Source organism: Rana temporaria, chromosome 12 (genome assembly GCF_905171775.1).
Source record: "Rana temporaria chromosome 12, aRanTem1.1, whole genome shotgun sequence".
NCBI lineage: Eukaryota > Metazoa > Chordata > Amphibia > Anura > Ranidae > Rana > Rana temporaria.
The window spans coordinates 104,400,175-104,413,901 of NC_053500.1; the positions used below are offsets into that span (position 1 = coordinate 104,400,175).

The 13,727-nt window shown below is 45.8% G+C and overlaps 1 protein-coding gene across 4 annotated transcripts in view; it reads right to left on the reverse strand.

Annotated features, from left to right (window-relative positions):
- Positions 1-13,727, reverse strand: part of RNF157 (ring finger protein 157) — a 130,633-nt gene that overhangs the window by 59,334 nt on the left and 57,572 nt on the right. For 3 of the 4 annotated variants that reach the window (XM_040330057.1, XM_040330060.1, XM_040330059.1), the window contains exons 7-8: positions 3,916-3,982; positions 510-553 (exon numbers count right to left, since the gene is read on the reverse strand). In XM_040330057.1, the coding sequence (XP_040185991.1) occupies positions 510-553; positions 3,916-3,982 (111 nt within the window). The remainder of the gene's footprint in view (positions 1-509; positions 554-3,915; positions 3,983-13,727) is intronic. The other variant, XM_040330058.1, reaches the window with a different exon arrangement.

Here is a 13,727-nt window from a genome sequence, read left to right on the forward strand (position 1 = left end):
TTTACCAACTGCAGTGCTAGGGGAGGGGGCTTGTGCAGGCATAGAGTGAAAGCAATAAGATGCATGCACAGGGGTTATAGGCACATTAGTAAGAACAGGGGTGCATGTATGGTGAAGAAACAGGAGCATGCAGGTGTGGCCTTGACAGCATTGGGATGGAGTGGATTATGTGGATGGAAGAGGGGGGCCTGTAGGAGCATTGGTGGTAAGGGTATTGGCCTGATAGTGATAGAAAGGGGGAAGTGCAGGTTCAATGGGGGAGTAAAGAGGAGTATACGTGCAGGTATAGGGCAAGAGGCAAATTACAAGGCTGAGAAATGCCCCCTGTATTTTGTATATCCCTTCTCCCCACCTTGCACCATCTTTTCAAGGATGAACCAAGGGCCAGTAAGTAAAAGAGCACAATTTAGGAGAATGTAGATCTTCTGAAGTACCTGCCCAATGCTGGTGGGCACACAGGCTAGTACTGCCAACATAGACCAGGAGACACCTAAAGCACAATAACTCACCCTTTCAAATGTTGCCATTAGCACATGGGAGTGACCGATATGTTCTGCAAAGAGATAGAAACAAGTTATAGATCATACACTGAAATTTCACAATAGATGGTTTTTCTTTCATTTCTAATCCTTTTTTTTTTTGGTATCTGTTCACAGTCAGGTGAGACGCCCTGTACACACGACCGGTTTTCCTGACATGCCAAAACCCAATGGGCTAGATTCAGGTAGCCGGGCGCAATGTTACGGCGGCGTAGCGTATCTTATTTACGCTACGCCGCCGTAAATCAGAGAGGCAAGTGCTGTATTCACAAAGCACTTGCCTCCTAAGTTACGGCGGCGTAGCGTAAATGGGGCCGGCGTAAATATGAGGGGGGCGTGTTTTATGTAAATGGGTGGTGACCCGACGTGATTGACGTTTTTTTATGAACGGCGCATGCGCCGCCCGTGTACATATCCCAGTGTGCATTGCTCCAAAGTACGCCGCAAGGACGTATTGGTTTCGACGTGGACGTAAATTACGTCCAGCCCTATTCGCAAACGACGTAAAAAAATTCAAAATTCGACGCGGGAACGACGTCCATACTCAACATTGCGTACGCCTCATAGAAGCAGAAGCAACGTTACGCCGGAAAAGCCTTACGCAAACGACGTAAAAAAATTCTGCCGGGCGCACGTACGTTTGTGATTCGGCGTATCTAGGTAATTTGCATAATCTACACTGAAATCTACGGAAGCGCCCCTAGCGGCCAGGGTAAAATTGCACACAATTATACGCCGGCGTATTCAAGTTACGCCGTCGGAGGAAGCCTTGTTTTTAAACGTATCTGCCTTTGAGAATCGGCATAAAGATACGACGGCGCAGATTTGAAATTACGGCGGCGTATCTGGAGATACGCCGGCGTATGTTGTTGCTGAATCTAGCCCAATGGTTTTCCCAACGTGATTCCTCTCAAGCCTGCCTTGCATACACCCGTTCAGTGAAAAAAACGCTCGACCAAAGCGCGATGACGTCCAACACGTACGACGGCACTATAAAGGGGAAGTTCCATTCAAATGGCGCCACTCTTTGGGCTGCTTTTGCTGATCCTCGTGTTGGTAAAAGTTTGGTGAGAGACGATTTGCGCTTTTCAGTCTTCGTGCTTTTCAGTCCGTTACAGCGTGATGAATGTGCTATCTCTATTACGACTGCTAGTTTTACCAGAACGAGCGCTCCAGTCTCATACTTGATTCTGAGCATGCACGTTTTTCCCCCCTCGGAAAAGCATACACACAATCGGTTTTCGCAACGAGAAAAAGACTGACAGGAAAAAATAGAGCAGGTTAAAAAAATAAATTGCGGGCAGTTTTCTCGGCTGGAAAACTGCTATGGAGCATATACACGACCGGTTTTCCCAACCAATCTAAAAAATGGTACTTTTCTCGTGGGGAAAACTGGTCGTGTGTACACATGGATGTGTGGGATCACTGACAAATGTAAGTAATACAAAGATATTATAAGGAAAAAATGGTTCCGCGCTAAAGTGGGGGTGGTGGTGTAAAAACTGCAGAACTCCTGCTTTAGACATTTTAGACAAAAACATCATAGTTACATAGTTGTCAGGTCGTATCCATCTAGTTTATCCTGTAACCAGAACACACCAGTTCATAGATAGTACTTGTCCACTTGTAAAATAATGGACATTTACAACAAGAAAAAAAAACGATTTGTATAAAATAGTTTCATTAGTCCGGCATGGCACAATGAAAGAATACATACCTTGCTATAACAGTGATAGCAGAGGGCCTCTGGGTCTAATGCCGTGCAGGTGCCCCTGCGCATAGTAACCACAGGGGGTCTTTGGCTGTTTCAAAGCCAAGTTCAGGCAAAAATTCTGACCTGAAACAGAGAACAGGGATGTCCCGGACCCCTGCTGTGAACCACATCTGTCGCAGGTGTGACCCCAGCCTAAAGGATTAACTTCTCCGCAGTGCCTGTAGCTATAGAGGTAATTGTACTGGTTGTTAAGAAATATTTGTCTACAGCATGGCCACAGGTTCATTTTACATTACAAGTGTGAAGGGGGGGGGGGGGGGGGAAAGGACACTCAGGAGGAAGTGTGGGGCCATGTCTGTGTCAGGATGACCATTATTCACTACAAGCTTTCCTAAACAGTCCTCTTCTAATGCCGCATACACGCCATCACTTTATGTGATGAAAAAAAACGACATTTTCTGTGAAGTAAAAAACGACGTTTTTGAAACTTCAATTTTCAAAGACGAAGTTGCCTACACACCATCGTTTTTCTCACAATGTTCTAGCAAAGCGAGGTTACGTTCCACCACGTTTTTCCATTGAAGCTCGCTTCATAAGTAGCTTCTGGGCATGCGCGGATGAAAAAACGTCGTTTTAAACAACGTTTTTGCTACACACGGTCAATTTCTGTGAAGTAAAAGTTGACGTTTTGAAAAACGACACATAAAATTGAAGCATGCTTCAATTTTTTTTGGTCGTTTTTTAGAAGACATAAAACGACGTTTTCCCCCACACACGGTCAATTAAAGTGACGTTTTTAAAAACGTCATTTTTTTTCATCACATAAAGTGATGGTGTGTACGCGGCATAACACTTCCCACCCCCAAACGCGTACACACACCTTACTATGGAGTATGCTAGCTTACAATGTAAGGAGTGCTGTTATGCCTCGTACACACAACCGGTTTTCCGGACAAGAAAACTGCAAATTTTTAGATTGGTAGGGAAAACCGGTCGTGTGTATGCTCCATAGCAGTTTTCCTGACGAGAAAACTCCCTGCAAAAAAAAAATAGAACCTGCTCTATTTTTTCCCGTCGTTTTTTTCTCGTCGCGAAAACCGTGTGTATGCTTTTCCGAGGGGAAAAAAACGTGCATTCTCAGAATCAAGCATGAGACGGGAGCGCTCGTTTGTAATGGAGATATCACATTCGTCACACTGTAACGGACTGAAAAGCACGAAGACTGAAAAGCGTGAATCGTCTCTCACCAAACTTTTACTAACACAAGGATCAGCAAAAGCAGCCCCAAGGGTGGCGCCATTTGAATGGAATGTCCCCTTTATAGTGCCGTCGTACGTGTTGGACGTCACCTCGCTTTGGTCGAGCGTTTTTTTTGACTGAACGTGTGTATGCAAGGCAGGCTTGAGAGGAATCACGTTGGGAAAAACGTTGGGTTTTGGCATATCAGAAAAAACTGTCGTGTGTACAGGGCATAAGATGCTGTGAAAACTTTTTAGGCTAGGCAGGTACAAGGGTATTTACTAAGGACTAAGCACAATTTTACAGATATCAGCTGCTTATTTGCTGGGCTGCATTTTTATTGCATTCCAAATAAATGGAATTTTAACACTTTCGAAACCTGCTTGAAAGGAGAAGTAAAACATGTTGACAGCACTAAATCACCTTCACCTTCTTCCACCACTGCATGAACAACCATTGGATACACCTCTCGGTCCAGGTCAAACGTCAGCTAAAATACAGAAAAGGGGATACATTTATGTAAATCAAGCATTTTAGAAACAAACATTCTATAATGTGTTTTTACTTTGTCTAGTGACTAAAATGAGCTGACAGGGGCCTGCACATACTGTACCTGCAGCAGCCATCAGTGTCAGAATGTTGAGGTATTCTGATTGGGCAAAGCTTCGGCACTTCCTGGTCATGCAGAAGCTTGTCCACACCCTCCTACTTCCCTTATATTCCAATTAACCAGTAAGACATCCCATCATAGTGATAGGCCTATGGGACTGTATGTTAGTTATGCGCTTGTAAGACCGCTGTGCAAATACGGTGTGACAAAAAGTATTGCAATGACCGCCATTTTATTCTCTAGGGTGTTAAAAAAAATACATAATGTTTGGGGGTATTAAGTACAGTAATTTTCTAGCAAAAAAAAATGTTTTAATCTGAAAAACAGGCAAGGTCCTTAACCACTTCCCGACGGCCCTACGAATATGTGCGGCCGCAGGGTGCATTCCTGAGATACCGATGCGCGTGCCTGGTGGCCGCGATGTCCGCCAGGCACTCGCGATCGGCGGCTACAGGGACAAGACGTGGAGCTCTGTGTGTAAACACAGAGCTCCACGTCCTGTCAGGGAGAGGAGACCGATCTGTGTCTCTTGTACATAGGGACACAGCATCGGTCACCTCCCCCAGTCACCCCCCTCCCCCCACAGTTAGAACACACCCAGGGAATACATTTAACCCCTTCCATGCCCCCTAGTGTTAACCCCTTCACTGCCAGTCACATTTATACAGTAATTAGTGCATTTTTATAGCACTGATCGCAGTATAAATGTGAATGGCGCCAAAAATGTTTCAAAAGTGTCCTATGTGTCCGCCATAACGTCGCAGTCCCAATAAAAATCGCAGATCGCCGCCATTACTAGTAAAAAAAAATATAATACAAAATAATAATAATTCTGTCCCCTATTTTGTAAGCGCTATAACTTTTGCGCAAACCAGTCGCTTATTGCGATTTTTTGAAGAATGTAGAAGAATTCGTATTGGCCTAAACTGAGAAGAAAAAAAGTTTTTTTTTTTTTAAAAAAATGGGATATTTATTATAGTAACAAGTAAAAAATATTTTTGTTTATGGCGCAAAAAATAAAAACCGCAGAGGTGATCAAATACCACCAAAAGAAAGCTCTATTTGTGGGGAAAAAAGGACGCCAATTTTGTTAGGGAGCCACATCGCACGACTGCGCAATTGTCAGTTAAAGCGACGCAGTGCCAGAAGCTGAAATTTCACCTGGTCAGGAAGGGGTATACGTGCCCAGTAAGGAAGTGGTTAAGTGGTTAAAGTTAAACACCTGCGTAGAATTTCTAAATGGACTTTTGTTTTGTTTTTTCATTTAATAAATGTGGGCTACCAGGCCCTTAACTATAAACGCCTGTCTGATGTGGACTACCACTCCCCCATGTCACACAATTTTTACTAATGCTAGCAGCATAAGGGTTAAAAATAGTCAATGTTGATTGAGAGAGTGAAGTTCTGCTCTCAGCACACGCTGAAAGGTCATCACTCCGAGCTCTCCTCCCTTTAGCAAAGTTTCAGTGTTATACTGTCAACACTGTGCAATGCAGTAGCTCCTGGATAACTTCCACAACTGCCTTTCCCTCTCCCAGGCGTGCTGCATAGTGGAAGACATATTCAGGTACCTAGTATATTATGCCCTGTACACGCGATCGGTTCATCCGATGAAAACGGTCTAATGGATTTTTTCATCAGATATCCGATGAAGCTGACTTTCATCAGTCTTGCCTACACACCATCAGTTAAAAAAACGATCGTGTCAGAACGCGGTGACGTAAAACACGACGACGTGCTGAGAAAAACGAAGTTCAATGCTTCCGAGCATGCGCCGACTTGATTCTGAGCATGCGTTGATTTTTAAACCGATGGATTTCTCCACAGACGATCGTTTTTTTCTATCGTTTTTTTTAACCATCAGATAATTTTAAAACAGGTTCTAAGTTTTTTTTCACCGATGGGGGGGAAAAACGATGGGGCCCACACACGATCGGTTCGTCTGATGAAAACCGATCGTGTGTACGCGGCATTAGTCTTATTTAAAATGCATTTAATACAGCCTGGTTAAATAGTGATTTTGTACATTTGCAGCTTTAACGCCAACATATTATCAGTAGCAATGCACACCATAAAAATGTTCTTTTATTGGCAAGTGATCTTACATGGCACATGGACATTATAAGGCAATCTGACCTCCTACTGCCAGCTTCCCCTCCCAACTACTCGATATGCATGCTCATGTCCTTGGTAGCCTGGGAGATCTGCCAGTCTATTGGTAGCCTAGGGCTAGCCCTACGCTCAGGAATCTGTGATCGTTTAGAAAGAAAGGCCTCAGCTGATCTCTTATTCACTCGACATGCAAAGCCTCCATTCAGTGAATCGTTGCCTACTGGGCAGTACAGTGCAATCTCATCTAATCTCAGCTAGATATATTTAGATATGAATTGTAAAGTCTACTCTGACCAAGGAACCGGTCTTCTGAGGCTTTGTGTCACAATCAATCATTCCTGCCTTATACACTTAAGGATTTTCACAGCTAGCCCAAACATTTGCACAGTTAAAAGGAACACTAAAAGGCAAGATTTTTTTTTGTTTAAAAATGACAAACATGTTATACTTACCTCCGCTGTGCAGTTCGTTTTGCATAGAGTGTCCCCTAACCCTGTCTTCTGGGGTCCCTCGGCGGCTGTCTCTGCTCCTCCTCGCAAAAGCTTTCCACCTTCATGCGAGCTCCCTCGCATGGTGGAAAGCTTTTGCGAGCGCACTCCCGTGATACACCATAGCCGCCGACTAAATCACTCAGCACCGCCCCCCGGCGCGCCACTTCATCCGCTGTGATTGACAGCAGTGCATAGGATGCATGAAGGTAAAAAAACGTTTACCTTTACAACCCCTTTAAAGCACTTCTTTCCATGGCCCCGTACACACGAGAGGATATCCGCTGGAAACGGTCCGCCGGATCGTTTCCAGCGGATAAATCCTCTGGCGGATTTGGATCTGATGGCTGTACACACCATCAGATCGAAATCCGCGCGGAATACATCCGCGGTGATGTGTCGCACCGTCGCCGCGACAATGACGTTAGCGAGGTGCGCAACGCTGGAAGGTAAATACTTCTACACATGCGTCGAATCATTACGACGCATGCGAGAGAGGGGAGCGGACGGAGTGATCCGGTGAGTTTGTATAGACGACCGGATCAGTCCGCTGGACTGGATTCCAGCGGATAGATTTTGTAGCATGCTACAAAATTTTTATCCGCTGGGAATCCGTCGGCTGGATTTTTATCCTCCAGGAAATGTCCGCTCGGACGTACACACGACCGGATCTGTCTGCTGGAACTGATCCGCGGATCAATCCCAGCGGATAGATCCGGTCGTCTGTACGAGGCCTATGTGTTCGATTTAAAGTGATTGTTAACCCATGATTTATTTATTTTTGTTCGTAACAAACATGTTATACTTACCTGCTCTGTGCAGTGGTTTTGCACAGAACGGCCTTGATCCTCCTCTTCTCATGTCCCCCACCGTCACTCTGGATCCTCTCCCCTGCCAAGTCCCCAACATAACAAGCCATTAGTTATGTGGGCACTCATGTTGGCTCGCTCTCAAACCAGCTCTGTGTGTCCATATACACACAGAGCACAGCTTGGCCCCACCCCATTCCCTCCTCATTGGCTGTAAGTGACATATCGAATTACTATTCATATCTAAATATATCCAGCTGAGATTAGAATAGGGCTGTGCGTAAATTTATGTTCACGTCAATAGCATTGGTTAATTTGGAGCATGCGTACTGGGATACTTTCACGGACGGCGCATGCGCCGTTCGGAGAAAGCGTCATTTACGTGGGGTCACAATACATTTACATAATACACGCCCACATCTTCCACATTTGAATTAGGCGGGCTTGCGCCAGCCTATTTACGCTACGCCGCCGCAACTTTGCTTTGAGAATACTGCACTTGCCTGTCAAAGTTGCGGAGGCGTAACGTAAATAGGATACGTTACGCCTGCACAAAGATGCGCTCTCCTACGTGAATCCGGGCCATAGAGCACAATAGAAGTGCTTCTAGAGGCAGGAGAAAAAAACGTCAAACGCCTGTAGAATCGACGTTTTTTAAGTCCAGTGTGCATGGAGCCTTAGCATGTTTACTGGAGTATAAATGAGTATATTACAATACTGGCACTGAAGAAGAATTTTACTCTTCTATACTCCTCTATATTAAGCACCTTTACTCGCTATTACTCAGTTACAGTTTTTTGCCCCTTGCACGCAGTCATCAAGTTCCTGAGTGAACATCAGTAAATTATGATGCCCATGTGCAGGAGGCCTAAAACAAAAATAGATGTAGCACCCTGGAGTTTAGAGAGGGTTGGTCCTGACATATTTACTTGCCAGGAATAGTTATCCTGGTTGATTACTAGAGATCTATTGATTTCTCCCTAAGTTTGGCCTTGATGCGCTTTTCTCTTCTACCATTAGGTGGTCGGGTACTTGGTGGTACTAGATGCGAGAAGGGCAAAGCAAGGTCAGGTTATGGGTATATGGGTATCGCAGCCAATGGGCAGGGGTTTTCTTGGATCCCTTGGCCTGCTGGGAGAGCTTATATCAGGGCTCGACAAAATACGGGCGCCCGGTCGCAATTGTGACAAGAAATTGTGACCTGGCGCCCAGGGAAGCTTAGGCCTGCAAAGCCGCGGTGGGGGAGGTGGGGGCGCACGGAGACACGGGATCCTGTGTCCTCATGGAATGACAACAAACTTTTACCCTTTAAAATCTCCATAGGCGACATTTAAAAAAATTCTACGGGTTGCATGTTTTGAGTTGCAAAGGAGGTCTAGGGCTAGAATTATTGCTCTCGCTTTACCAATCGCAGAGATACTTCACATGTGTGGTTTGAATACCATTTACATATGCGGGCGCTACTCACGTATGCGTTTGCTTCTGCGCTCAAGCTTGGTGGGACGGGGCGCGTTTTCTGGCTCCTAACTTTTTTAGCTGGCTCCTAGATTCCAAGCAAAATTTGTCAAACCCTGGCTTATATATTTGGGTGGAGTCAGGTCGTCTAGGTTCTGTGTCACCTGGACGGCTGTCTGGGTGGACATGTGTTGTACTGCCACAGATTGGGCCTATCCCGGGCACATCTGGCTGCTAGGCTGTCTGAGGGCCTATCCAGAAGGAAGAGAGCAGCGCAAGGTTGGGACTGCGGCTTGCAGTCCAAACAGAAGTGATGGTTCTGCCCGGCCGGAGAACCTGTCATGTTCGGAGGTAGAGGAGAAGTTGTCGCCAATAAGGGACTATCCGCCTTATTACCAGGGACCACAGTGAGTAACTGAAGCAAGTACCAGAGCAGCATTCTCACCAACCGGGGGCGATGCAGAATCAGAAAACTTCAGTGGGAATCAAGCTAGGGACCCAGCCAGCGGAGGTGATGCTTGTAGAGCAGCCTTGTGTGTCTAGCCAGGGACCGACAGGCCAGTGGGATGAGAGCTTAAGAGGTATTTAGAGTACCAAGCTAGGGACCCAGCAGAGAAGCGGGGGTGTCGATTGAAGAAGATACCACCGTGAAGATTTAAGGAGCTCAAGGGATTCAGTGACAGTAAATCAGCGGGTCTAGTGAGAGACCAGGAGCTCAGTGTTTTGAAGAACTACAAGAAGTGATTGTAATGAAAGTGAAGGAACTGTTAAGCCTTGTGTTGGAACTGTTAAAGATTGTTGCCATAGGAGACAGCATTTCTGCACATGCAGATGTGGCGTCTTGCTGGATGCCTTCCCTTGCATGGCTGTCCTCTTATTGCAGTCTCGGAGTCTCACAATTAATCTTGCAACTATCTAAAGGGTGTCCTGGCCCTAACCTTCTCTCCCCCAAAAAGGTTTGTTAAAGCGGAGTTCCAATCACAATTAGCATTTTTTAACTGTATGTCCTTTCATCCTGCGTTTTTATAATATAAATCTCGTCACTTACTATTTTACCGTACAATCCGCCGCCGATCCGCATAGATATTCAAAAAAGATAGTTTATAAAACTATGTCCACACCGTTGTCATTTTGCTTGTGGGCATTGTGAAGCCTACAGGCACTAAGGGCCAGATCCACAGCCAGCCGCCGTAACTTAAATATTCCCATTTAAGTTACACTGCCGCAAAATTTCTACCCAAGTGCCCGATCCACAAAGCACTTACCTAGAAATTTTCGGCTGTGTAACTTAAATCCGGCCGGTGCAAGGCGTTCCTATTCAAATGGGGCGAGTCCCATTTAAATTAGGCGCGCTCCCGCACCGGACGTACTGCGCATGCTCACGACGTAATTTTCCTGACGTGCTTTGCGCGGTTTTGCGTTGCGCCGGGTTTTGAGAATCGCGACGGGCGTGAAAAAATAAAATACGAGTTGCGGCGGGAAAAAAAAAAAATTTGAAAAAAAAAAAAAGGACGGCGACGCGGGATAGAAGGGTCTACTTTTACAAGGCCTAAACAGTTTAGGCCTTGTAAAAGCAGCCCTAATTTTGCGTTTGCAAACTAATACTTACGGAGAAAAAACAAAGCGTAAAAGCTTTGTGGATCTCCGTAAGTGCTAATTTGCATACCCGAAGCGGCATTTCGACGAGAAATGCCCCCAGCGGCGGCCGAGGTACTGCATCCTAAGATCCGACAGTGTAAGTCCCTTACGCATGTCGGATCTTCTCCCTATCTATTGGAAACTGATTCTGTGGATCAGTTCCAAAAATAGAAACAGGGATACGACGGCGTATCCCTTTTGTGGATCTGGCCCTTACTTCCTGGAAGTCTTGGATGGGGAGTGATAATTGGACAGCGCACTGCATCCTGGGAAATGATGACACACATTTCCCAGGAGCATTAGAGGGAGATGATGTCAGAATCCTAGGTGGTTTCAAAGGCATATTTCGTGGGACCGCATAGCAACGGGCATTTCCAGATGAGTAAAAAAAAAAAAAAAAACTTTTTTTTTTTTTCTTTTTTAGTCGTAAGCTACAGTTTAAAGCAAAATTGTTTTTTTGATGGAACCTCCACTTTAAGAGAAATAAACGTTCTTTTGCATCCCAAAATTGTCTGGCGCCCAATAACTTTAACAACATGCCTCACAACCCACTACATACAGGATGTCAGCTATTCCTGGCCCTGGAGGTTCTCATCAGATCAAAGGAGGCCTGGGACCTTGCTACATAGAAAATGTTTAATTTGAGTGCAGTAATTTACTTGCATACTGGCAATGAAGAAGAATTTCACTTGCTTATACGCTTACGCATCTTTACTGGTATATACTTAACATTACTCAGGTCTTTACACACAGTTTTTGTCCCCTTTGCACACAGGCTTCACAAGTTCCTGAGTAAACATCAGCAAATAAAGAAGCCTGTGTACAAGGGGCCTAAGGGAGGATGCAAGTGGAATCTGTTCTATTTAAATCTCTGATTTCTAGGGTCTGGTGTTCATTTTGTTATTGGCCTGTGCAGTGTCATCATGCCAAGGCAAGTCCTGGTTCACACTAGTGCAATGGCAGACATTGCATGTGATTCGCACCTCTCTGCTATGCAGTTTACATACAATGACCGTGTGATGCGATTTCAGCCATAAAAACTATATGGCTGAAATCACATCGCATTCACTGCAGGACCCTTTTTTTGGTCCGCACTGGAATCAGATTGCATGGTGTTCACACCTATGCGATCCAAATCCTGCACCATTTCACAGTTCGCACTGCAATCTGCGGACCGATCTGGGGGTGTCATTACCTTTACATTGACATTCCCAGCAAGGAGAGAAAGCTGCAGGGACTTAATATCCCCGGATCAGTGAAGCGGCGCCCTGATGCCTGACAGCGGGGGATTGCGAGACTCTGATATGGCGAGACCTGGGAGAATGTCATTGAATTGTGACAGCGGGTGCAGGGAGAGGATCCCCCCCCCACTCGCTGTCACAATGGGGTTTATTTACTAAAGGCAAATCCACTTTGCACTACAAGTGCAAAGTGCACTTGAAATTGCACTGAGAGTGCACATGGAAGTGCAGTCGCTGTAGATCCGAGGGCGACATGCAAGGAAAATAAAAAACAGCATTTTAGCTTGCACATGATTGGATAATAAAATCAGCAGAGCTTCCCCTCATTTCAGATCTACCCCTTTAGATTTACAGCGACTGCACTTCCAAGTGCACTTTCACTGCAATTTCAAGTGCACTTTGCACTTGTAGTGCAAAGTGGATTTGCATTTAGTAAATAACCCCCAATGTGGCATTGGGTCGGGATGGTGGCAGGGGAATTAGTAACATGTTACACCCTAAACATGGGTGTAACATGTTACTAAAGGTGAATTAATCCTTTAGGCTGGGTTCACACTAATGCAATAACAGACATCGCATGTGATTCGCACCACATTGCTGTGCACATCACATGCAATGTCTGTGCGATGCAAATTCAGCCATACAGTTTGTATGGCTGAAATCGCATCGCCATCACACCAAAAATGGTGCAGGACCCTTTTTTTGGTCCACACTGTAATTGGATCGCATGGTTGTTCAGCCCCATGTGATCCGATTCCATAGTTCGCACTGCGTTCTGCGAACTGATTTGGGGTTGTCATTACCTTTCTAATGACACCCGCAGCTGTTCGCAGAGAGCAGTGTGGACTGCCTGCGAGTCAGATGCGATGAGGGAACCCGCACAGGAATCGTGCTGGTTCCTGCATCGCAGTGTGAACTGAGACTTCAAATATTACTTTATTAAATATTAAAAATATTAATTTTAATGCCACTCTTGTTATGAGACCAACTAGGACAGCAATGGCACAGCTGACACTCAGAGCCTTCTCTGTGGGCACGCAAGCCAAGTTCCTGGATCGCAACCCCCCAGCAGTCAAACTGTTTGATATGCCACCATATATCTCTGCACATCAATGTGTTCCTCTATATCAGGGGTGCCCAACCGTTTGAAGGCTGAGGGACACTTAAGTGACTTAGTAACCAGTCGCGGGCCACAATGAGCAGATGACAGGTCTGTGTCCAGTCTGCATATGCAAAGCAGACACAGGCACAGCCCAATCTACTCTGTGGACCCTCTGATCCAATCAGATGGAAGGGGACGCATCTACTTCTGTTTACATCTGCCGCTCTATAGAAGCAAATGGAGGGTCCGATTGGGTCAGACCGTTCGTGTGAAAGGGCCCTAAGGCTGCTTTTACACTGAATGTCTGTGGTCTACCCACACTGTGGGTGCAGCGCAGTGTTCCTGTACACCAGTTAGCTGCACTTTGCCATAGATGTCTAATATATCCTGCAGGTGTGGTGCACTTTCTGAAAAGCCGCTTGCTTCCTCTACCGCTGGCTTAATTTACAACACCGATGCTCTGAGATGGCAGGTCGTCAACCTGCAATCTGGGCTTGCCAACCAGCCATCCCAGAGCAGGAGGTCGTGGTCCACATCAGAGGGCTCCACGGGCCACATGTGGCCCCTGGGCCACTGGTTGGGCACCCCTGCTCTATATGTATCAGTGCATAATGTCACACGATTTTCCCCTACACAGGGCTGTGATTATTTTGCCTTTGCTTGGCTGGTTACCTGGGGATTGGGGGAGTGTCTCTGCTGTACGGCTGGATTGTCTCCACCTGGCACATGGGGTTGTGATTGGCTCATGTGGAACCCATCAAATTGGCATCATCGGTACCA